The 27209-nt window shown below is 35.1% G+C and overlaps 1 protein-coding gene and 1 pseudogene across 6 annotated transcripts in view; both read right to left on the reverse strand.

The window, feature by feature from the left end:
• The window catches only part of ALMS1 (ALMS1 centrosome and basal body associated protein), a 186152-nt gene that overhangs the window by 45844 nt on the left and 113099 nt on the right, over nucleotides 1-27209 (reverse strand). For all 6 annotated transcript variants that reach the window (XM_057740852.1, XM_057740857.1, XM_057740853.1 and 3 more), the window contains exons 12-15: nucleotides 27008-27133; nucleotides 14967-15137; nucleotides 7070-7207; nucleotides 5552-5722 (exon numbers count right to left, since the gene is read on the reverse strand). In XM_057740852.1, the coding sequence (XP_057596835.1) occupies nucleotides 5552-5722; nucleotides 7070-7207; nucleotides 14967-15137; nucleotides 27008-27133 (606 nt within the window). The remainder of the gene's footprint in view (nucleotides 1-5551; nucleotides 5723-7069; nucleotides 7208-14966; nucleotides 15138-27007; nucleotides 27134-27209) is intronic.
• Nucleotides 4972-5084, reverse strand: LOC130857947 (U2 spliceosomal RNA; annotated as a pseudogene).

A 27209-nucleotide genomic window follows, 5' to 3' on the forward strand; every position in this document is an offset into this window, starting at 1 on the left:
CCTCCTACAGAGGGCCACTTCTTTCAAGGTTGAGAGACATAACTTACCTACCACATACATAAAAACAAAAATAGCAACTTATCGACAAAAAGAAATGGCAGAGGAATATGTTTCAGATGAAGGAACAAGATAAAATCCCAGAAGAAGAACTAAGTGAAGTAGAAATAGGCAATCTATCTGAGAAATGGTTCAGAGTAATGATCATACAGATGATCAAAGAACTCAGGAGGAGAATGGATGCACAGAATAAGAAGTTAGAAGTTTTTAGAAAAGATAAAGTATAAAGAACAAGCAGAGATGAAGAATATAATAACTGAAAGGAAAAATGTACTGGAAGGAATCAACAGGAGACTAAATGATTCAGAAGAATGGATCAGCGAGCTGGAAGACAGAGTAGTAGAAATCACTGCGTGGAACACAAAAAAAGATAAAAGAAAAAAGAAATGAGAACAGTTTAAAAGATCTCTGAGACAATATCAAGAGCACTAATATTTGCATTATAGGGGTCCCAGAAGAAGAAAGAGCCCAGGAAAATATTTGAAGAGATAATAGCTGAAAGCCTCCCTAACCTGGGAAAGAAAATAGTCACCCAAGTCCAAGAAGTGCAGAAAATCCCATACAGGATAACCCAAAGAGGAACACACCAAGACATATTGTAATCAAGATGTCAAAAGTTAAAGATAGAGAAACTACTAAAAGCAGCAAGGGGAAAGCAACAAATAACATACAAAGGAACTCCCATAAGACTACCAGCGGACTCTTCAGCAGAAACTCTGCAGGTCAAAGGGAGTGGCATGATATATTTAAAGTGATGAAGTGATGAAAGTGAAAAACCTACATTCAAGACTACTCTACTCAGCAAGGCTCTTGTTCAGATTTGATGGAGAAATCAAAAGCTGTACAAACAAGCAAAAGCTAAAAGAATTCAGCACCACTAAACCAGCTTTACAACAAATGTTAAAGGAACTTCTCTAGGTGCAAAAGAAAAGGCTACAATTAGACATAAGAAAATTATGGAATGAAAAAGCTCACCAGTAAACATACAGTAAAGGTAGGAAATCATTCACAAACAAAGCTAGTAGGGAGGTTAAAAGACAAAAGTAGCAAAATCATCTGTATCCACAACAAGCAGTTAAAGGATACACGAAACAATTAGATGTAAAACAGGACATAAAAAACAGTAATCATGAGGGGAGGAAAGTATACATGTAGGGTATTTAAAATGCATTTGAAATTAAGGGATCAGCAACTTAGAAGAATCACATATATATATACAGACTGCTATACAATAACCTCAAGGTAACCACAAGCCAAAAACCTATAACAGATACACACATACACAAAAAAAGGAATCTAAACAATACACTGAAGATAGTTACTCAATCACAAGAGAAGAGAAGGGGAAAAAAAGACCTGCAAAAACAATCCAAAACAATTAACAAAATGACAATAAGAACATACATATTGATAATGACCTTAAATGTGAACAGACTAAATGTTCCAACCAAAAGACACAAACTGGCTGAATGGATACAAAAACAAGACCCATATATTTGCTGCCTACAAGAGACTCACTTCAGATATAGAGGCACATACTAACTGAGTGAGGGGATGGAAAAGGTATTCCACACAAATGAAAATCAAAAGAAAGCCAGAGTAGCAATATTTATATCAGATGAAATCAACTTTAAAATAAAAACTGTTACAGGAGACACTACTGAATGATCAAGGGATCAATCCAAGAAGATATAACAATTGTAAATATATATGCATCTAACACAGGAGTACCTTAATATATAAGGCAAAATATTAACAGACATAAAAGGAGAAATCAACAGTAACACAATAACAGTAGGGGATCTTAACACCCTACTTAGGTCAATAGACAGATCATCCAGACAGAAAATCAATAAGGAAACATCAGACCAAACGGACTTTGATATTTATAGAGCATTCCACCTGAAAGCAGCAGGATACACATTCTTTTTGAGTGTACATGTAACATTCTCCAGATAGATTACATGCTAGGCCAAAAAACAAGCCTTGGTAAATTTAAGAAAACTGAAATCATTTCAAGCATCTTTTCCAACCAAAATTCTATAGGACTAGAGATCAACTACAGGGGAAAAAACCTGCAAAAACCACAAACACGTGGAGGCTAAACAATATGCTACTAAACAACCAACAGATCACTGAAGAAATCAAAAAGGAAATCAAAAAATACCTAGAGGGAGTCAAGGAAGGGAGGGAATACAGGGATATGTGTATAAAAACAGATGATTGAACCTGGTGTACCCCCCAAAAAATAAAAAATTAAAAAAAAAAAAACCTAGAGACAAATGAAAATGAAAACATGATGATCCAAAACCTATGGGACGCAGAAATAGCATTTCTAAGCGGGAAATGGGCTTACCTCAGGAAACAAGCAAAATTGCAAATAAACAACCTAAATTTACATGTAAAACAAACAGAGAAAGAATAAAAACCAAAGTTAGCAGAAGGAAAGAAATCATAAATATCAGAGTAGAAATAAATGAAATAGAGACTAAGAAAACAATTGGAAAAGATCAATGAAACTAACAGTTGGTTCTCTGAAAAGATGAACAAAATTGATAAACCATGAGGAAGACTCATCAAGGAAAAAAGGAAGAGGGCCCAAATTAATAAAATCAGAAATGAAAAAGAAGAAGTTACAATCGACACCACAGAAGTGCAAAGGATCATCAGAGACTACTATGAGCAACTACATGCCACTAAAATGGACAGCCTAGAAGGAACTGATGAATTCTTACAAAGGTACAATTTCCCAAGACTGAATCATGAAGAAATAGAACATATGAACAAACCAGCACAATGTCCTTGAGGTTCACCTATGTTGTAGCATGTGACAGGATTTTCTTTTTTTAAGGATGTGTGACATTGTATTGTGTGTATGGGTGTGTGTATATATACATACTACTACATACACACCACATTATCTTTACCCATTCATCTGTTGATGGACATATCTTGATTATTGTTAGTAATGCTGCAATGAACATAGGTGTGCAGATATCTGAGATCCTGCTTTGAATTCTTTGGATATACACCCAGAAATTGGGTTGTTGGATCATATGGTCATTCTGTTCTTAATTTTTTAAGAACCTCCATACTATTTTCCATAATGGTTGTGCCATTTTATATTTCCACCAACAGTGCACAAGGGTTCCAATTTCTCTGCATCCTTGCCAACAATTGTTATTTTCTGTTCTTTTCATAGTACCCATCCTGCTAGGTGTGAAGTAGTATCTCACTGTTTTTTTTTTTAAAAATTGGTCTATTTATTTATTTAATTCATTTAGTTTCTTCCTTTCATTTTTTTTTTTGGCTTCATTGAGGCATGAGGGATCTTTCATTGCAGTGTACTGGCTTCTCTTTAGTTTTGGCGTGTGGATTTTTCTCTCTCTAGTTGTGGCACACAGGCTCTAGGGTACATGGGCTCTATAGTTTGCAGCACACGGGCTCTTATTGAGGCATGCGAGCTCAGTAGTTGTGCCCCATGGGCTTAGTTGCCCCACGGCATGTGGGATCCCAGTTCCCTGACTGGAGTTTGAACCTGTGTCCCCTGCATAAGAACACAGATTCTTTACCAGTGGACTACCAGGGAAGTCCCTCATTGTGGTTTTGATTTGCATTTCTCTGAAGATTAGTGGTATTAAGCATCTTTTCATCTGCTTGTTGGCCATTCGTATATACTCCTTGGAGAACTGTCTATTCAAGTCCTTTACCCTTTTCTATTTTTTACAACTTTTATTTTTTGAATTTTTATTATTATTATAATTTTCTTTGGCTGTGTTGGGTCTTCGTTGCTGCATGGGCTTTTTTTCTCTAGTTGTGGCGAACTGGGGCTACTCTTCTTCGCAGTGCATGGCCTTCTCAGTGCAATGGCTTCTCGTTACAGAGCACAGGCTCTAGGGCGCATGGGCTTCAGTAGTTGTGGCACACGGGCTCAGTAGCTGTGGCTCACGGGCTTAGTTGCTCCACGGCATGTAGGATCTTCCTGGACCAGGGATCGAACCTGTATCTGCTGCACTGGCAGGGAGATTCTTAACCACTGTGCCATTAGGGAAGTCTCTACTCATTTTTATTATTTATTTATAATAATTTTATTTAATTTAGTTTTGGAGGAGTTGGGTCTTTGCTGCTGTGTGCGGAATTCTTCTAGCTGCAACAAGTAGGGGCTACTCTTCATTGAAGCGTGTGGGCTTCCGATTGCGGTGGCTTCTCCTGTTGCGGAGCATGGGCTCTAGGCGCGCAGACTTCACTAGTTGTGGTGCACTGGCTTAGTTGCTCCATGGCATGTGGAATCTTCTCAGACCAGGGATTGAACCCATGTCCCCTGCATTGACAGGCAGATTCTTAACCACTGTGCCATCAGGGAAGTCGCCTTACCCATTTTTAAATTGGGTTTCTTTGTTGTTGAGTTTTAGAAGTTCCATATATAATCTGGATATTAACTACTTATCATGATTTACAAATATTTTCTCCTATTCCACAAGCTGTCTTTTTCACTCTGTTGATTGTGTCCTTTGATACAGTCTTGCTTTTGTTGCCTATACTTTTGGTGTCATATCTAAGAAATCACTGCCAAATCCAATGTCATGAAGATTTTCCCCCATGTGTTCTTCTAAGAGTTTTATAATTTTATCTCTTCTGTTTGGATCTTTGATCCATTTTGAGTTAATTTTGTATATGGTAAAAGGCAATGGTCCAAATTAACGCTTTTGCACTTGGATATCCAGTTTTCTAACACCATTTGTTGAAGAGACTGTTCTTTTCCCACTGCGCAGTCTTGGTGCCCTTATGGAAAATCATCCATCTAACACATTCTTGATGTGAGCAGGTGCGCCAGACTATTTTCAAAATACAATGTGGATAATTAGCTTCTTGAGGCCTTTATTTTCCTATCTGGGTACCGTTCTATATTTCTCTAAAAGGTAAAGTTTGACAACTAGGTAGTAATGGCTTGTGTCCTACACACTTCTCTTTTAAACTGATAAGAACAGATACTACACTTGATCTTAGCCAAAAGGCCGAGACACACTTCTCTTTTATGTTATTAAAAAAAGTGAGGCCATGGGTAACCATAAGTAGATTTGATCTTGGGTCTTTTTTATTGTAATTTTTTAAAAGTTTGTATGGAGGCTCTTTCTGTCTTTGTCACAGTCATCTGGAATGTCTTAAGCTTTCCCCTGTTTCTGTACTGAGACATAATACTTCACTTTTAATACCACCAGCCTTAGGTATTTAGCTGTAATTTTGCTTCTCAGTTGCCAGTATCTTTTCCTAGAAGTAACAATTATTTTACAAATAAATATATGCATCCACATAGACAAAGTAGCACTGAAGTGATCTGCATAAGAAAGCAAAAAAATAAAGAAATGGAACTCTATTAAACTGTGAGACTATATTCTCCTCAGAATTAAGCGGAAACATGTAGACACGTGATTGCATGCACGCATGTGTGTGTTCTCTTTTTTACATCCCCTACCCCACCCCTCAATCCCATTACCTGCAATATCTATCTGCAAGGATTTCTTCTCTTCTGGCCAGGCTTCCTTAGGAACTGTGCTCTTACTATGGATCCCCTCTTTCTGTTTAATGATTTTAGTGTCTGGTAGACTATCAATCTTTGTGTCTTGTAGTTGAGTTGAGTGCACTGAAGCAGCAAAGGCACTGGAATCTAAGAGAGTGAAATTAACATAATATTCAGACAAAAATTATTTTAAAATACCTCACAAGCATCTACTAATGTGAGAAAATAGTTAAGCTGGATAAACACTGAAATGGAAAGAGAAAAGCATTTTGGGCAAAGGCGACTACCTATGAAAAAAATGCAACCAGGAAATGAACTGAACATCTAAGAAACAGAGCAAGTATATAATTTATTTGATTATACAGAATTTGTAATGAAAAGAAGTAAAAATCAGCATTTGAAAAGTTCTTTGGGAGCCAATTCTACTGTTCTGAAAGACTAGGCTATGAAAGTTTAGTTTTATTCTTAAAGGTAATGAAAACTTTTTGATGAGGAGATTAACATGATCAAAACTTTTTCTGAAGCATTCATTTAAAATCAGCAAAAATGGGGGTAAATTTTTGAAGTGTTGCCCAGAATACAATATAACTTCTGAAAAAGAAGCAATACACAAAAAGAGAAGTGGCTAATTATACTCCAAAATATGTTTCTATTTATAATTGTGGCAGAGACTACCAGCTGTCCTCCAAAATTCATTTTCCTTTTCCTCTAAAATAGAACCTGACTTAGCTGGGCATATGTTTACCAGAATAGAGATTACATTTCCCAGCCTTCCTGGCAACATTGGTTGGTGTGATCATGTGAATAAGTCTGGCCAATAGGAGGGGAGGGGAATGGTACATTTAACTTTTGAGAAGTATTTAAAGAAAGAAATAGGCTTTTTTCTTTTCCTTTTTTCCTTTCTGCTGGCTGGAATATGTGTCTGATGGCTACAGCATGAGAACGGAGGCTAAAATGTTGAAGCGAAAGGAGAGAAACAGCTTTGTCCCGATACTCTTTTCTGTCTTCAAGCCGTCATTTTGTTTTTGTTTTCATCTCTCAGAGCCAAAATTAACCCTAAATTAAACACACTTTTATAGGCATTTTTAATCAGCACAGTCCTCCTGAAGTAAATTAATTGGGTAGGTAGTTAGGAAGTAAACTAGCTAAGTTGCTGAAGAACAAAAGCCTATGTAAAACAATGTTATTAGAGAGTTAGCATCTCATGGCAACAAATATTTTTATCAGTAGAGTTTTTAAAAGTCCATTTTGTGAATTTCTGGCAATGACATTAATTTGTGTACAAGATTCACAAAGTTCTCCAAAAATATCTCAAAGAACTTTAAAAACATTAATGTTACCTGCCAGTGTATACCCAAAGTTGCGCCTAATATCCTATTTCACATATGAACAAGATGCAGGAGGGTTGAAGAGAGCAGGAACAGCTAACACTTTTCTATTTACACTCATTTTAGAAAGCCGGAAGAAAATAGGCAGATAATTCAGCTCCACTACCTGCAGTGTCTTTCCGCAAGGATTCTTTTTCTTCAGATTGAGCAGCCTCAGTCACTACCCTTTTACTGTAGATCTCCTTTTTCTGTTTTTTGTCTGAGAGGTCTTCATCCCCAGTGATGAGAACTTGAACTTGAGCATCTGGAATAATGATGTCATTTGATCCCATGGAGAAGGAAAAGATAATACAAGCAAGAAATCCACCCCTCCTCCACCCCAAACAGAAACAAAAATTAAAACCTCTTTATCTTATTAGGAAAAAAAGCATCTCTTAGGTTCAACCATGTAAAAGCTGTGACAGTTTTGAGACATTATAACATATAACAGTTTTTTTTGGGGGGGGGTTGGAAAATTTTCTATATTTTTCTGTATACAATCTCTTTAAATAAAATCTGCTCTTTGCTGATTTGGTGCAACAGTTTTTTAAAAAAAATCCAGGTCAGGTATCTTTCAAATTAGAAAAGTAGATTTGAACAACCCTTCAAGTTCTTTGGCCTATTCAAAATTTTTGTCGCTTACGGGGCAAATTTTGATATTTCATATAATCCTAGAAAAGCATCAATACACCTAGATTTTATATACAGTACTCATATAACCTAAAAAAATCTCCTGAGGTTATAATACTTTCTATTTTCTTTGTTTTTCTTGGTCATGCTTGCTAGAGATCAATCTACTTTATTGGTCTTTTAAAATCAACTCTTTTCTTTTTTACTGTATGAGAAAACTCAAGTGTAAAATAATAATGTTGGTAAATAAATTAAAAATCACCAATATAAGAACTAGGATACAGTTATCAAGCACTTGATAAAGTTTATATGGCTTTGTTTTGTTTTTTTTAATTTATTTATTTATTGGCTGCATTGGCCTTCGTTGCTGAGCACTGGCTTTCTCTATCAGCAGTGAGTGGCGGCTACTCTTCGTTGCAGTGTGTGGGCTACTCTTCGTTGCACTGTGCGGGCTTCTCATTGCGGTGGCTTCTCCTGTTGTGGAGCATGGGCTCTAGGGCACCGTGGGCTTCAGTAGCTGTGGCTCGCGGGCTCTATAGTACAGGCTCAGAAGTTGTGGTGCATGGGCTTAGTTGCTCCATGGCATGTGGGATCTTCCTGGTCCAGGGATTGAACCCATGTCCCCTGCATTGGCAGGCGGATTCTTAACCACTGAGCCACCAGGGAAGCCCGGTTATATGGTTTTTATAATGGACTGACAAGCAATTCATTTCCTATCTCTAAGAATGAATATTTTTCAACAAAGCAGTCAGAAAGGCAATAGAGATTACTAAAAACAACATAATGAACACCAATGTGTCCATCATAGAGCTTAAGAAATAAGATAAAACATTACAGATATGATAATGACACCCTGTGTAAAGCCTCAATGATACCATTCTCCCTTTTCAGTAACAACCTTAATCTCAATTTAGAGTTTGTCAATCTGAAGGATGTTTTTGAATTTTTTACTATACAGTATTGCATGTATTAATCAACAATGGATTGTTTTGCATGTCTTTAAATTTTATATAAAGGGTATAATACTCTGTGTACCTTTAAGTAACCTGCCTTTTACACTCATTATTACAATTGGGGGATTTACTTATAGTGACTTTAATTAAGTCAATGTTATGTAGAACTCTATGGAATTAATGTATCAATTCACCTGTTGATAAACTTTAGGTTATTTCTAATTTTTTTAACATTAAAAAGCATTACAATTACTATAAAATTTCTTTGTAGGTTGTATGAGTTGCAAATATATTCTCTCAGTCTGTGTCTTGTCTTTGGATTATTTATGATGGTGCACAGAATTTTTCATTTTAATAATACCACACTGATTTTCTTTTTCCTTCGTGGTCTTGCTTTTTGTGTCTTAAGAAATCATTATTCCATGGTCAAAGGACAGTCATCTAAATTCTAAAAGCTTAAAGTTTTCCTTTTTATATTTAATATCATTTGGACTACATTTTGTTTAGTGTGCAATAGGGATCTGATTTTATTTTTTCTTACATATGTAACCATGGCCCAAACACTACTGAATAGTTCACCCTTTCTCCAGGATTATCATGTCATCTGTGTCATATATTGTTTCCACATTCATGGGTGTGTTTCTGGGTCAACACATCGTTTCACTTTTCTTTGTTTATTCCTTTGCAAGTGAGGTGTTAAATACATATAATATATACATTATAAGTCTGGTATGGCAAGTTCCCTTACTTTATTCTTTAAATATACTTGATATTCCAAAAAATTTTGGAGTCATCTGTCAAATTCCATGAAAAATTCTACTGGAATTTTGAGTAGCAATGCACTGAATTTATTTGTCTTCTTTAATATATTTCAATGAAGCTTTATCATTTTCTCTACATTAGTTTTGCATGTCCTTTATTAGATTTAAGTACTTATTTTTTGTTTTTTAAAAAGGTATCTTGAAAAAATCTTTTGCATTATGTATCAGAAGACATGTAACAAAAAATGCACAGAGAACTCAGTGAATTGTTAAAAAGTGAACATGTAGGCAGATTGAAAAAAAAAATCTGTCTAGAAGCCTATGAATTCTTTCTTCCAATCCCACCCCTCCACCCCCCCACCCCCGCCCAGGCTGAGCATAAAATCCCATTTTAAATGCAACAAATTACTTATATTTCTGAACTTTATATAAATAGAATAACACAGCACATAGCCTTTATGTTTTGTCCTTTACTCAGTCTCATTTTCTGGTTACTATTCAATAATGTTAATATGCTACAATTCATTCATACTACTGGAAAAATAATGGCATAATAAATATAAAAATACTGGCATTTGGGTAATTTCCAGTTTGGAGCTATTACAAAAACTGTTGTAAAGAATATTTATGTGTGTCTCTTGGTGCTCATGCGCATCCCTTTCTGTAGAGTATATAGTTAGGAACAGAGTTGCTCGGTTATGCTTTTGTGTAACTTGGTAGATAATGGCAAACTGTTTTCCAAGGTCACGCTACCAATTTACATTCTCACCAGCAGTGAATAAGTACTGCTTGTTCTATATTCTTACCAACACAGTATTAACTTTTTCATTTCAGGCACTCTAATGGGTATGCAGAGATATCTTATTGTGGTCTTAATTTGCAATCCCCTGGTGATGAATTAAGTTGAATATTTTGCATATGTTCATTGGCTATTGAATATTCTCTTTTATAAAGTACCTATTCAAGTCTTTTGCCCTTTTAAAAAACTGGACTACCTTTTTCATATTGATTTGTATGAGTTCTTTTTATATTCTGGATAGAAGTCCATTGTGAGATATGTACTGCAAATATCTTCCCCAATCTGTGGCTTGCCTTTTACTCTCTTATTTGCTTAATTAATTAATTAATAGAATACCTTAATTTAATGTGACATATTTCTCAATATTTTCTTTTATGGCTACTATTTTTTGGGGTAGGGATCCAATTTAATAAATCTTTTCCCATTCCAAGATTATGAAGACACACTCCTCTGTATTTTCTATTCATCTACCTATGCTTTCATATTTAAATCTACGAAGTCTATGGAATTGATTTCAGTGTATAGTGTGAAGGGGGGCAGGCGGGGGGTCAGTGTCCTTTTTTTTCCCCTAACATCCAATTTATCTAACATCATTTTACTGAAAACATCATCTTTTCCCCCCACCATATTGCAGTGGTACTTTTATCGCAAATCAGGTGTCCATACCTATGTGAATCTGTTTCTAGAGTATTCTCTTCTATTGTTAGCCTGTTTATTCTTGTGCCAACATCACACCGTCTTAATTACAGCTTTATAATAAGTTTTGATACTTGGTAGCATAAATCCTCTAGATTCTTTTTCAATTTTTTATTATTTGTATTTAAGGGTGTAACTTTACCCCTAAATATCACTTTGGCGAACTTCTATACATTTTGAGATCAGAATTTTATTATTATTTAGTTTTAAATATATTGTAACTTACAGTATGACTAACTTTTTTTTTTTTTACTTTTTATTTATTTATTTTTGGCTGCATTGGATCTTTGCTGTTGTGCGCGGGCTTTCTCTAGCTGTGGCGAGTGGAGGCTACTCTGTTGAGGTGCACAAGCTTCTCATTGCGGTGGCTTCTCTTGTTGCAGAGCTAGGGCTCTAGGTACGCGGGCTTCAGTAGTTGTGGCTCGTGGGCTCTAGAGCGTAGGCTCAGTAGTTGTGGCACATGGGCTTAGTTGTTCTGTGGCATGTGGGATCTTCCCGGACCAGGGATCAATCCTGAGTCCCCTGCATTGGCAGGCAGATTCTTAACCACTGTGCCACCAGGGAAGTCCCTCTTCCAGCTTCTAATGACCCCTATTGTTCCCCTGGCTTTGGGCAGCATAATTCCAATCTCTGCTTCTGTCTTCACGTGGCATCCTCTCCTCTTTTTATAAGTATACTAATCATTGGATTTAAGGCCCACCCTAAATCCAGGATGATATAACCTAGAGATCTTTAATTACATCTGCAAAGACCCTATTTTCAAACAACAGCACATTCTTAAGGTTCCAGTGGACACAAATTTTGGGGGGGAATACTACCCAACCCATAACACAGATTTTTGTTTCATTTTGTCATTCCATGCTTTTTTTCTTGAGTTCTAACTTAGCTATACTGTAGTCAAAGAAGCTGTTGTGTTTGAACATCAATTCTTTAAACCAACAGCTTCATCAATTCTTCTAAGTGTTTTCTATGTGTTCTTTAAAAAATGCAAAGTTCTCTACAATAAGTCAAATTTTTAAATTCCATTTTTAAATCAATCTCTAACTTTAATTTTCTTTCCTGGTCTCTCAGTTTCTGATTGATACGTACTGTTGGGTTTACCTATATTTTCCTGTTATTTTTCCTGCATACAAGTTTGAGTACATGAAAATAAGCTCAAATTTTATCTTGTTGGTATATTTGAGCCTTTTATTATCATGAAACAAATATAATATGTAAACATATTTGTAAACAAAAAATATATATGTAAACTCATATATATATTAATAATTTTTGGCCTGTAATTTTATTTTGTCAATATTAATATTGCCAAATATATCTTTTCCCATCTCTTTTATGTTTTGGGAGGTAAGGCAAAATAAACTGTAATCTAATCAAAATAACATATACAAATGATTTTGAAAGTCAAATAGTTTCATTAAACTTAGAAATCATCAGTCTTCAAATACCACCAATTCGTTTAGCTATTTTGTCTAGTATCACTATCCTTGTTTCCAAACAACATACTTTATATTGCTGTATAATTTTTAGTTCCCAAAATTATTTTTTGATTTCCTTCTATGATCAATATAGATTTACCGTTTACAGAACTTTCCTGTCACACCCATATTCCCTCATTCTATCCTCTGAAAAGTTTTAGCCCTATATTAATGTTCAGTGTTTATATGTGATTGTGTTATGTTTCTATTATTTAGTTAAACCAACTAGTATACTGTAATCACATTTATTTTCTTTTACAAAGTTTTGCTTTTCCTGAGGAGTTAATAATTTCCCATTTTTGCATTTGCTATGTTTTTATATACCAATCCCTACATCATCCTTATAAATGTAAACAGAATTGAAAATCTCTCTAAATACAGTCAACTACATATGGTATTCTATCTACTCCATTTTATTTTAGCGAAATAATTTTCCCTCAGAATTTCAAGGCACTACTCATTTGGTTTCTAGTTTCATAAATTACTTTTGAAAAGCTTAATGTCAGTCTAATTTCCATTTCTTTATATGGTATCTGTTTTCTTTCTGGAAGCTTTTAGAATCTCTCCTTGCCAGTGTCTTGAAATTTCAAGGTCACGTGCCCCTGTGTGGACTTTTATGTACATGATGGTTCCTATTAATACGGAAATTCATATCCTTCAGTTTGGGGATTTATTCCTCTACTAGTCCCTTGATTCCTTCTATCCTATCTTCTCTATTACCTCTACAGAACACCTGTGTTTTGATGCTGACCCTTTGGGGCCAATCTTGAATTTTCTTATTTTTTTCTTTTCCCTTCTTTTTATGTTCTATTTCCTAACAAATTTTCTCACTTTTATATTCCAATCCTTCTATTGAGATTTTTATTTCTGATATATTTAATGGGCTCACTTAGCTATTATGCAAAAGTCACTATTCAGTTTTCCCCAGCAGGTATTTTCCCCTTATTCTTCTTAAACCTTTAAAGTGAGAGGTCTTGAGGCTAGGCTTCTCCCATGGTGAAATAGGAGGGCTTTTCCTTAGGATGCAAACTCCGGAAGCAGACCAACAATAACATTAACAGTAGACTCCCACAACAAGTGGGAGGTTATAGGGGTCCCTCAGGTAACAAGGCCCAACTTTATTTCAAACACATCATCCTTACCAAATGCAACCTAGAGGTGAGTTATAGTTGGTAAGTTTATTGTGCAGACTTCTGATGTTAGTCTAACACTTGCTCCCTGCCAATTTTTCCATATCCACCTCCTTCTCAAGTGTCTGACAGTGGGATCACAGAGTTATCTATATGTACCAAACTGCATAAAATAAAAAGGCAAATATTTTTGCCAAATATAGTTCATAAATGAAAACTCTCACATACTAAAATAAAAAGGCAAATATTTTTGCCAAATGTAGTTCATAAATGAAAACTCTCACATACTAAAATAAAAAGGCAAATATTTTTGCAAAATGTAGTTCATAAATGAAAACTCTCACATACTAAAATAAAAAGGCAAATATTTTTGCAAAATGTAGTTCATAAATGAAAACTCTCATATACTAGTGAAAGTTTTCATTTATGAACTACACTTTGCAAAAATATTTGCCTTTTTATTTACTTGGCAGCCTCAATGTTAACTGGCAGTTGTGCTTCTTTTATCTCATTTCAAAAGACTTTGAAATGCTTTTCAGTGCAACAAAAAGTTATCTGGAAGAATAAATGTGTGCACTTTAGCAAGCACCCTTTCATTTAGTTTCCTCATAAAAGCATTAACGACATCACATGAAGTCATTAACACTATGCCAAAACTGAAAACACAGAGACAGCCTATGTTTGAATACGGCCCCAGGATCAGTAGCTTCTGTATGGCTAATAGCTATGCAGAGGAATAAAAACTGTAAATGCAACAAAGTAATACAGGCAAGTATACATGTAAAATTTTCAGCGGCTTCTGGAATTTTCATTTAATAAATACTACTGTGTGTCACTTAAAGAAGCACAATTTCAGGGATGCCGAGGGAAAAAAAAATCATGCAGATTCCTAAAGATTAAAACCTTTTATAAAACAGTGGTGCCTATATCTGGGGATAGGATGAAAACTCAAATACCTGTAGTCACCAGACAGATAAGGTAGATGAATGAAACAGACTGAGTCTGAGACTTGTGGGGACTGAAGCAAACAGAAGAATGTATGTCCCCTCCGCAGAGGACAGCCATGCCTCACGGTCAACTGATAATTGCCATGAAAGAATATAAGTTGAGCGCAACCACATATTCTGACTTTTCAAGGGAAGCCCAAAATTTTATTTTTAAATGTTGGCAGCAAAATTTAGAAAAATTCAAAACATCATGTGAGCCATACACTTTCCTGCAGAATCCAACCTGGGAGATATTAGTTTGTACCATCTGACAAATTCATGAGGCATGTTAATCAAGATTTTCTATGAATTTTAGTCTTTAAAACATACTTAATTGGATATCATTTCATTTCAAAAGTTGCTATATATTTCCCATAGTGAAAATAAAGTTTATAGTTTTCAAAAATCTGAAGCATTTAAAAAGATTTTTTACTTTCCTTCTTATAAATACCCATTAAAAAAGCTAGGAGAAAAGTTTGCATTAACAAAGCAGAAAAAAAAAAAAAAAAAGACTGGACAATACTCTTGCTTAGGATGAAAAGGAAAAAAAAAAAAAAAAAGCCACAGAAAACACAAAGCCAATCCAGTCACCTGCATTATCTTTCTGAGACGGTTTTTTCCCCGTTGACAAGGATGCCTTCGTTACCGCTCTTTTGCTGTAGATCCCCTCTTTATGTTTAATATTAACAGTGTCTGCCAGGTCATCATTCCTTGTGCCTAGCACCTGAGCTGGGAAGTCTGGAGCAATGGCGTCATTGGATCCTACAGAAAAATGGGAAAGTAGTACAGTTAACACAAGTACAGATATGAAATTGAAGAAAGAAAAAATTTACCTCTTAAACCATGTCTATAAAAAAGGCACTACCATGGGAGTGTTACAGGGTAGACAGAAGGAGACATCAGTCAAACTGAAGTCAGAAAGGTACAATATTGCAACAATATACTGGAGAAGCAAATGACATAAGAGGAGACATATAAAGTAGAATATCAGTTCAGAAGGGAGACAATTTCCAGCTCAGGAATGTTTCCAGAGGAGAAGAAAATAGATCATACCTTGGAAAATAAGTAGGCTTTTTGAAATATGGAGAGGAAGAAACAAAGGTATTTTAGGTAGAGGTGATGGCATTAGCAAAGACAAGGAAGCAGGAAAATACATTAAACAAGAAAATCAGATACTTTTGTAGTCCGACTGTATTAGAGACTACATTAAAGACAATGGTGGGAGATATTAAAAAGTAACTGTTTGGGACAAAATTCAGCAGGGCATGGAATCCCAACTTAGAGGGGTAAAGAGTGTAAATTTCACTGTACATGAAATGAAACATCATTGAGGAATTTTTAATAAAGGGAAATGCAAGCAGTTACATTTTAGGAAGGTTAATCTGACAATACAAACGACAAAACATTGTAAGGAAAATTTTATGTGATAAATAAATACAAGATTTGAAAGCTACTTTATTTTCTTTTAAAATATATTTCAATATTCTTAAATCCACTGATATAAGAACTGATTAGAGAAGTGTACCCACGCCACATATAAGAGGCAAAAGAACATCTCTGGACATATAAGAGTTTGTAGTAACTATAGAATTATCCTCTACAAAAATGTTTTTTCTTTCTTATGTGGTACTCCATGCTTCATGCATTTTCTAAGCACCTAAAATGTGTATGGCAGTAAAAGCTGGGTAAGTATCAGTTCATTAGTATAGTATAAATATAAGTAAGTCATGAGGACTATTTCAGGACAGACTGCAAGGATCCTATTAAGCCTTCTGGGTCATATGTACATTGAGCTTTTCTTTGCTTCTAGGGCATCACTTTCTTTTATTTGCTCCCTACCTCTAAGGTAAATCTTTAGTGTCCTTTCTTCTACCAAATCTCTCAATGCTGGAGTTCCTCAAGGGATCAGAACTGGGTTCTTTTCTCTTCCTGGATGAACTCATTGATCACCAATACATGGAACCAAAGAAAGGCTTTCATGAGCTCCTAAAACTAAACTAGATCCTCTTATTCTCTTAGAACTCTATTTTCTTAACATGTCACTTGTAATTCTGTACTTATTTGTATCTATTTGTTAATATGTCTCCCCACTTGAACATCATCATAGGGAACATGTTTCTTTTGCACACCACTATAAATGTAGCACCTAGCATAGTATTTGCCAGGAACACAGTAAAAATTTTACACTTTTTTGTTTAAAGAAACAAATGAACATGAGCTGAAAGTTTCTGTCACCTTAAAAGAAAAATAACCTGGTCACTGCAGAAAATTTGGAAAAGTATGCAGAAAACAAACAAACAAACCAAAAAAGTCAGCCATACTTGGTTACAGATCCTTCTAAGTGAACATATAGTGAGATCAAAATGTACATGGTTTCATATCTTTTTTTGCCACTCAAATAAAGATATATTTTTATTTAAATGGAATTTAGAGTTTGAAGTCAGCATATAAAGTGAAAAAACATGCAGGGTCAAAATCATCCTTGAAGGTTCCTTAGGAAGTTGCCATGTTGAAATTGATATCCTGCCTGCTCAATAAATCCACCAGAGTTCACTTTGTCCCCCGGCTTATAACAAATCACTGTACCTGCAAATAAGCACTTGACGTAGTACCTGACTTGTGTTTAGAGACCGCATTGTACTAAAAACACTTAAACTCTAGAATCACACTCAGGGAAGCAAGTTAAGATGCTTAAACTGTAAAAGTCAAATGAGGGCACTGAACTTTGAGAACAGAGGTTTCCCACCTCCCATTTCAAATACTTTCATGCTAATGTGCTCATACCGTGTGGAGTGTACAGTACACTTGTACTTTTAAGATTCATTCTCCTCTTCTCTTTTTTGTTAAATACATGGAATTGAACTTATCTAAATGCATGTATGAGACAATGCCAATGTATGCTAAAATTACTTATCATAGTTAAAGACATTTCATTGTAATCCATTCATCTGATTTATTTATGCTATCTGAAAGTTTCTTGTTTCCTGTTCCTGTTCTGATATTTTGCTATGTTTATATACTCAACATTAATTTGGTAGACAGTACCTAGGTTTTAATATTCTTTTAGAGGTTTTTTTTGGTAGTTTTTTAAAGTATTTTTTTCATTATGGTAAAATATACATAAAATATACTATTTTATAGATAGCTAGTGGGAAGCACCTGCATAACACAGGGAGATGAACTTGATGCTTGGTGATGACCTAGAGGGGTGGGATAAGGAAGAGAGGAGGGAGGCTCAAGAGGGAGAGGATATATGTGTAAATACAGCCGATTCACTCTGTTGTACCGTGGAAACTGCACAACACTGTAAAACAATTATACTCCAATAAAGATCTGAGGGAAAAAAAATTGCTACAGCAAAAAAAAACAAAAAAAACAAAAAAAAACCCCAAAAAAACAAACAAAAAAATCCCCAACAAACCATTTTAAATATTTTTACTTATACAGTTAAGGCATTAAGTATATTTATATTGTTGTACAACCATCACACCATCCATCTCCAGAATTAACTCATTTTCCCAAATGGAAATTGTGTACCTATTAAACAATAACTCCCTTTTCATCCTCCCCCAACCCTTGGTAACCACCGTTCTACTCTGTCTCTAGGAATTTGACTTCTTACATAAGTGGAATCTTATAATATTTGCTCTTTTGTAACTGGCTTATATTACTTAGCACAATGCCTTCAAAGTTCACCCACAGTGTGGCATGTGTCAGAAATTCACTCCTTTTTAGGCTGAATAATATTCTACTGTATGTATGTATCACATTGTATTGATCCATTCATCAGATGACAGACATCTGGATTGTTCCCACCTTTTGGCTATTGTTAATAATGCTGCTACAAACCTGGGTGTTCAAAATCTGTTCAAATCCCTGCTTTCAATTCCTTTGGGTATATATTTAAAGTAGAATTGCTAGATCATATGGCAATTCTATGTTTAATTTTTTGAGGAACCACCACACTTTTTCTACAGTGGCTACACTGTTTTATATTCCCATCAGCAATACACAGAGTTCCAATTTCTCCATATCCCTGCCAACCCCTGCTCTTTTTTTATTTCATAATAGCCATCCTAATGGGCATGAAGTGGTATCTCTTTGTAGTTTTCATTTGCATTTCCTTCATGAATAATGATGTAAAACATCTCTTCATGTTCTTTTTGGCCCTCTGTATACCTTTCCTGGAGAAATGGCTCTTCAGACCCTGTGCTCATTTAAAACTTAGATTGCTTTTTGTTGTTGTCGTTGAGCTGTAAGAGTTCTTCATATGTAATGGATATTAATCGCTTATCAGATATATGACCTGCAAATGTTTTTCCCAATTCTGTGAGCAACATTTTTACTATGTTGATAATCTTTTTTTTGGTGCACAAAAGTTTTAAATTTTAATGAAGTCCAATTATTTTTTCTTTTGTTGCCTGTGCTTTTAGTATCATATTAGAGTTTTATGAAAACTTCTTTAACCTATCTGATTGCCAAGTCATGAATAAAATGAAACCTCTTTAGTCAAAAACACAAAAAATACAATTAAAGACAAAAATTACAATTGTTTTTTCTTGTGGGGAGGGTTGGGGAATGAACTGGGAGGTTGGGATTGCCATATATACATTACTAATAAGAAAAAAAATACCAAATTGGACACTAAATATATGCAGCTTATTGTGTTAACTGTATCTCAATAAAAGTTCTTAAAAAAAAAAATACAATTGTTTTTTCTTTTCATGCCTTTCATTCCAAAATTAACTTTCAGCATTTTCTTTTCCCTACCTTGGAACTAAATTTTCTGTTTAGATGAGTGTTGTGTTAAACTGACTTCAAAGTTCACCACTGGTCACTTTCAGCATTGCTTCATTCCTCTGTAATGAATTCTTCATTGTGATTCATCTCCTCAGCTGGGTGAGTCTTCAAGTGAATTTTTCAAGAAGGTATAGAGGTTGAATATACTTTCTAGCTGCTGTGTATCTGTGAAAATGTTTTTTCATTGTCATACTGCTTAATGAATATGCACTGGGTCCATAAATCCTTGAATTACATAATTTTTCCAATAAAAACAGATTTGGTCTCATTTTTACATTTAGTATTTTAAATAAGCCTGATATCAGACTAAATATTGTTCTCTTAACTTTCTTTTTCAAAATTGTATATTTACAGGATTTTTTTCCTTTTATTTTGAATCAAAAATCTTTTTCTGGTATTATCTCAGTCTCTTTCTACTGACTTTTGCTTGCATTTTTATGACAACTTTCAATTTATATACAGTGTTCCCCTTTTCAGGAGAGGGATGTTTTCCTCAATTCAGTCTTTGAATATTACTTTCATCCTCAGCTACAGACACAGTTTTTGGTTTGGTTTACTTAGCTATGTTTCTTATATCTCTCATTATCTTTCACAGCGTTTTCATTTTCTTCTTTTTACTCTGTTATTTTCACAAGTTACATCACTATGGATTTTGTGTCCAATAACAAATTCATAATTACTGCATTTGTCTTTTAAATCATATAGGAGAAAAATGGAATTATAATATATTTATACTGTCTTTTGTATTTACTTATTTACTTACCTTTAGTACTCTTTCTTTCTTCATGCAGATTTGAGTTACTGTCTGGTGTTTACCATTTCACCTTGAAAAAGTCTCTTTAGTATTTTATGGGGGTCAGTTTGCTAACAATGGAGTCTATCAACTTTTGTTCATATCAGAATGTCTTAATCTCTCCTTCATTTTTGAAGGGTAGTTTTGCTGGGTAGAGAATACTTGGTAGGCAGGTTTTTTTCCCTCAGCTCTCTGCAAATGTCACTGCAATGCCTTTGCCTCTATGGTTTCTGATGATAAATCAGCTATTAGTCTAACTGAAGATTCTTTGTATATGATAACTCCTCTCTTGCTGCTTTAACATTCTCTTTGTCTTTTGGTGGTTTGTGATGTAGCTAGACATAGATCTCTTTGAGTTTATCTTGCTTAGATTTCCTTGAGCTTTTGGGATGTACAGATTAACAGTAGTCATCAAATTTGCAAAGTCTGGGGCCATTATTTCTCAAATACTCTTTCAGTCTATTTTTCTCTCTCTTCATCTGGAACTCCCCTTATGTGTATAATAGGTTCCTTGATGGTGTACCATAGGACTCTGAGACTCTGTTAATTTTTCTTCATTTTTTTTTCATTCTGTTTCTCACACTGGATAATCTCAACTGACCTATCTTTAAGTTCACTGATACATTCTTCTGCCTGTTCAAATCTGATACTGAGCTTTCTCTAGTGAATTTTTTATTTTAGTTATTGTACTTTTCAACTACAGAACTTCTATTTGGTTCTTTTTGTAATTTCTATCTCTCTATTGATATTCTCTATTTGGTAAGACACATACTTTCCTTTACTTCTTTAGACATGGTTTCATTTAGTTCTTTGAACATATTTTCAATAGTTATTTTAAAGTCTTCATTTAGTAAGTCCAATGTCTGAGATTCCTCACAGACAGTTTCTATATTTTGTAACTTTTTGTTGAAAACTGGACATCTTAAATAATATGTGACAATTCTGCAAATCAGATTCTACTACCTCCCTAGGGTTTCCTGTTATTGATTTATGCTGTTTTTTTTTGTTTCTGTTTTTTTTATAAATTCATTTATTACTATTTATTTTGTTTATTGGCTGTGTTGGGTCTTCGTTGCTGCACATGGGCTTTCTCTAGTTGCAGAGAGCAGGGACTACTCTTCATTGTGGTGCGCAGGCTCCTCATTGAGGCGGCTTCTCTTGTTGCGAAGCATGGGCTCTAGGCGCATGGGCTTCAGTAGTTGCAGCACACAGGCTCAGTTGCTCCGAGGCATGTGGAATCCTCCTGGACCAGGGCTCGAACCCATGTCCCCTGCATTGGCAGGTTGATTCTTAACCACTGCGCCACCTAGGAAGTCCCTATGCTGTTTTTTAAAGTAACTTTTCTGAACTAATTCTGTAAAGTCTACTGAAGTTTCCACTCAACTAGCTTACTGGTCAGCTAATGCCTAGATAAATACCCTTAAACATTTAGGAAAAATAAACCTTCCAGTCTTTGCCAAGGGCCTATGTGCACATAGCCTTCAACACTGAGGGTAGGGAGTTACCGATTCTGCCTTAGCCTTCCCTTTCTTCTTGCCCAGAGTCTCAAGGGCCCCAAGGTAAAGGATAGGCCCTTCTCAGGTCTTTACAGAGCATGCACAGAGGCCTGTGCACACTTGTGGTCTTCTAGAGTCCTAGGAATCTGTCAGTGCTTTTCAAAATATCTATGGACATCTCATCCTTAGTTTTTCCTTTAAAACTTTTGGTTAGTCTATTGTTTGTCTCAAGTGTTATCCACTGCCTCAGGCATTATGACATTAAAACACTTGCCTGGGGACTTCCCTGGTGGTCCAGTGTGTAAGATGCCCTGCTCCCAATGCAGGGGGCCCAAGTTTGATCCCTGGTTGGGAAACTAGATCCAGTATGTGTGCTGCAACTAATGAGCCAACATATTGTGACAAAGATTCCACATGCTGCAACTAAGACCTGATGATGAACCTTGATAAGAATAGTAAGCTTGGGGCATTTTATAAATATTTATATTTATTTAACATAAATGAATACATTTATATTTTATAAATATAAAATTATATTTATATATTAATAAATATAATTTATTTAAAATAATTTTAATTTATAAAATTTATAATTTTTATAAATTATAAATTTATAACATTATTAAAAAAAATAATTTTATTATTTACAAAATAAATAAAGCAAATAAATATTTTTAAAAAATAAATAAAACACTTGCCTGTGTTTTTTTTTTTACTGTTTGTTTTTTATTTTTTATTTATTTTTTTAAAAGACCTTTTAATGAGATACAGTTAACATACAATAAACTGCATATATTTAGAGTATACAATTTGGCATCCCAATCTCACAATTCATTCCCCCCCAACCCTCCCCTCTTTTCCCACTTGGTGTCCATATGTTTGTTCCCCACATCTGTGTCTCTATTTCTGCCTTGCAAACTGGTTGATCTGTACCATTTTTCTATAGTCCGCATATATGTGTTAACATACGATATTTGTTTTTCTCTTTCTGACTCACTTCACTCTGTATGACAGTCTCTAGGTCCATCCATGTCTCTACAAATGTCCCAGTTTCATTGCTTTTTACAGCTGAGTAATATTCCATTGTATGTATGTACACATCTTCTTTATCCATTCATCTGTTGATGGACATTTAGGTTGCTTCCATGTCCTGGCTATTGTAAATAGTGCTGCAATGAACACTGGAGTGCATGTGTCTTTTTGAATTATGGTGTTCTCTGGGTATATGCCCAGGAGTGGGATTGCTGGGTCATATGGTAGTTCTATTTTTAGTTTTGCAAGGAACCTCCATACTGTTCTCCATAGTGGCTGTATCAATTTACATTTCCACCAGCAATGCAAGAGCGTTCCTTTTTCTCCACACCCTCTCCAGCATTTACTTTTTGTAGATTTTCTGATGATGCCCATTCTAACCGGTGTGAGGTGATACCTCATTGTAGTTTTGATTTGCATTTCTCTAATAATTAGTGATGTTGAGCAGCTTTTCATTTGCCTCTTGGCCATCCCTATGTCTTCTTTGGAGAAATGCCTATGTAGGTATTCTGCCCATTTTTTGATTGGGTTGTTTGTTATTTTGATATTGAGCTGGATGAACTGTTTATATATTTTGGAGATTAATCCTTTGTTGACTCATTTGCAAATATTTTCTCCCATTCTGAGGGGTGTCTTTTCGTCTTGCTTATAGTTTCCTTTGCTGTGCAGAAGCTTTGAAGTTTCATTAGGGTCCCACTTATTTATTTTTGTTTTTATTTCCATTATTTTAGGGGGTGGATCAAAAAAGATCTTGCTGTGATTTATGTCGAAGAGTGTTCTTCCTGTTTTCCTCTAGGAGTTTTATAGTGTCTGGCCTTACATTTCGGTCTTTAATCCATTTTGAGTTTATTTTTGTGTATGGTGTTAAGGAGTGTTCTAATTTCATTCTTTTCCATGTAGCTGTCCAGCTTTCCCAGCACCACTTATTTTTTTTTTTTTTTTTTTTTTGGGCACACGGGCTTAGTTGCTCCGTGGCATGTGGGATCTTCCTGGAGCTGGGATCGAACCCGTGACCTCTGCATTGTCAGGCGGATTCTTAACCACTGCGCCACCTAGGAAGCCCCACCAGCACCACTTATTGAAGAGGCTGCCTTTTCTCTATTGTATATCCTTGCCTCCTTTGTCATAGATTAGTTGACCGCAGTTTGTCTCTGGGCTCTCTGTCCTGTTCCATTGATCTATATTTCTGTTTTTGTGCCAGTACCATACTGTCTTTTTTTTTTAATAAATAAGTTTATTTATTTATTTAATTAATTTATTGGCTGCGTAGGGTCTTGGTTGCTGCACATGGGCTTTCTCTAGTTGCTGTGAGCAGGGGCTACTCTACATTGTGGTGGGCAGGCTGCTCATTGTAGTGGCTTCTCTTGTTGTGGAGCATGGGCCCTAGGCGCGTGGGCTTCAATAGTTGCAGTACATGGGCTCAGCAGTTGTGGCTCACGGGCTCTAGAGCACAGCCTCAATAGTTGTGGTGCACAGGCTTAGTTGCTCCGCTGCATGTGGGAGCTTCCTGGGCCAGGGATCGAACCCATTTCCCCTGCATTGGCAGGCGGATTCTTAACCACTGTGCCACCTAGGAAGCCCTACCACACTGTTCTGATCACTGTAGCCTTGTAGTATAGCCTGAAGTCAGGAAGCCTGATTCCATCAACTCCATCTTTCCATCTCAAGATTGCTTTGGCTATTCGGGGTCTTTTGCGTTTCCATACAAATCATAAAATGTCTTGTTCTAGTTCTATGAAAAATGCCATTGGTAATTTGATAGGGATTGCACTGAATCTGTAAATAGGTTTGGGTAGTATATTCATTTTCACAATGTTGATTCTTCCAATCCAAGAACATGGTATGTCCCTCCATCTGTTTGTGTTGTCTTTGACTTCTTTCATTAGTGTCTTATAGTTTTCTGAGCACAGGTCTTTTACCTCCTTGGTTAGGTTTATTCCTAGGTATTTTATTGTTTGTGTTGCAATGGTGTTATTTAAAAATAAAATTTTAATTTATAAAATTTATAATTTCTATAAATCATAAGTTTATAAAATTATTATACAATAATTTTATTATTTACAAAATAAAGTGAATAAATATTTTTAAAAAATAAATAAAATACTTGCCTGTAAGTGTTTTTTTGACAAACACATAGACACAGAGGCTCATACACACTGGATAGCTCTGAGTAAGGTCAAATAAAGACAAGCCCTTTGAGCAGAGTGTTCCAGAGAGCCATCAGACAGGTCAAATACTGACAATTCTTTGGGAATGAAGTTTTGAAAGAGGTCCAACTCTGTTCTGCTCCCTCCAGTCCTGGAAATGCAGGCTGATATTTTTCAGTTATTCCACCATTTATTTCTGCTATAACTTCCTCACCCTCTTTTAAAAATCCCAGCCAGTTCTCTCCCCATGACTTTTTGCTTATATTGACAGTATTAGTACATAAAGTATTTAAATGTCTATAAATGAATATAAAAATAACATCTATACTTTATATTAGTATGAAGTATAAAATGGCTTAAAAAAAAAAAAGGACACAGTAACTATCTTCATAGAACTTAGTGAATATAAAAGGAATCCTGTTACTACTTAAGAGTGTTACTTGCCCTAATGAGTGAATTTCTAACATCTCTTTCTTTGCACAGTTACCTTTGCCTTTTTTTTGTTTTTGTTTTTAAAAGGATTTTATGAGTTCAATTGTTTACCCATTCTCAACTGAGAAGAAATTATTCAGCCCAAATACCTGCAATGGTTTATGACTTGCCCTTGCCCCCAAACCCTAGTTGGATCTTCCTCATATCTACAGAAGCACAACACACTAATAGACAATACCTATCAGAACAATTTCTAAGCTTTCATTTAGAGTAGCTCTACTGGTCTAAGAAACTATTATTTTCTATTGTCAAATCCCTCACTCTCAAAATAGATGGAGAACATCAAAAATGACAACCTCAAGTATATACAGCTAACAGATCTCTTCCTGTCTAATTGATGCATTCAGTACTTTATTTATAGGGACAATATTTCTCAGGATACAATGTCCCATCCCTGAGTCATTCTCTCTTCCCACTGCTGTCCAATTTTTCTCAAAGTTAATGTCTCCGAAGGGAAGAGTTAGGATGTAAATGAACAGAAATTCACAGGAGGCCTCAAAAAATATTGGAACACCTGATCAGATTTCTACTGATACACTCTGTCTTCTGAACTAGGGGGCTGAAAGTGAGACTGAGATCAAAGATTTTCCTACCTACAACCAAGTGACACTGTTTTACTTCTGGTAGCCATTAAATGTGTTTTTTAAATCATAGCCATGCAGGTAGTGAAAATTTCTTTCAGTTCCTGGATATAGGCTTAATAATCAGTCATAACATATGAGCATTTTGTGACTCGTTTTTCAGTGGCATCACAGTGGGAATGCCAAGGGCTTTAACTCAGTTACCATTAGATACTAGTTTGGTTCCCTTAAAATTAACACAAAATCTGCATAAGACCAGGGACAACTACTTTCTTTTTAACTTCTACACAGATAAAGATGTCTACTGACAAATCATGAACAATTTATATCTAAACTAAACCAAGTCACCTTCTGTGGACCAATCAATACGTTACCAATAATCAAAACCCCACACCATACCAACTCAGTATCCTTATTTTATAATTTTCCACAGAAAATATCCACTAAGTTCCTCCATGAGATGTTTATTCATTTTCTAAATCTGCTGTTCTCTTGTGGTGATCTCACAGGGGTGCTGTGGGATATTTTAAAATTCTAGGGAAACAGTGATATTTAATATCTGGTGTGCACTACAAAAACTAGTAGCTAAAGGTAGTTTAAAGTTTCAACATTAAATACTGCTACATTCCTTTCAATGCTGTTGTATCTTTGCAGAGTTGGATTTCTGACAATTTCTGTAACAAAAGCAGTAAATGAGGTTGTGTCCAAGTTCATCTCAAGGTTTGAGAAATTGCACAGTGCCCTAATAGTTGCACATATCTCATTAGTAATTATGCATATTTATGAACAAAGTAAAAGATTTTCTTTTAAACATAAAACCAAAAAGAAATACTTAATATTTTTGTTTATGAAATTGTAAGATCGAAATGGTATGTATTTTTATGTCCTAATAATGTAATAGCTTAGTATTTGAAAAAATACTTCCAATATTTATATGCTGCTGCTGATTTACATCCACGTGATGAGGACAAAAAAAATCACCCAAACACTAAGGTCACAGAGAAAGGTGAACAGGGAAAACATGGAAACCTTTGACCTAGATGCAGTCCACTAACCCAAACAAATAATTGTTCATACAATTTTCTTCAAATATTTATTAAATGTTTGAGTGTACACAATACATCTGACCAAATAACTCACCTATCTGAACCAGAGACTGAATAATGAAAAGCCCCACATTTCACTTAAAGATTAAACAGCACCAAGCTTTCATATGTCATTCCAGAATTAACTAGCCAATCCACAAATAAAATTTCAAAAAATAAAATTTTGAATAATTTCTGCATAATACCTGAGTGTGAGCTCTCAATGGTGGTGTCTGATTTGGAATCCAGAGATGAAGGAATTTGTCTTAACTGTGGAACATAGTACATCTTCGTACTGCCAGAAGGCTTATATGGCAACAGTAAAGGCTGGCCTAAGGAGATAAATATCAGAATAATTAATAAGAAAACATTTACTAATTAACTGAACAAATATTAAGTACCTTTAAT

The sequence above is a fragment of the Hippopotamus amphibius genome, chromosome 7, assembly GCF_030028045.1.
Source record: "Hippopotamus amphibius kiboko isolate mHipAmp2 chromosome 7, mHipAmp2.hap2, whole genome shotgun sequence".
Classification (NCBI taxonomy): domain Eukaryota; kingdom Metazoa; phylum Chordata; class Mammalia; order Artiodactyla; family Hippopotamidae; genus Hippopotamus; species Hippopotamus amphibius.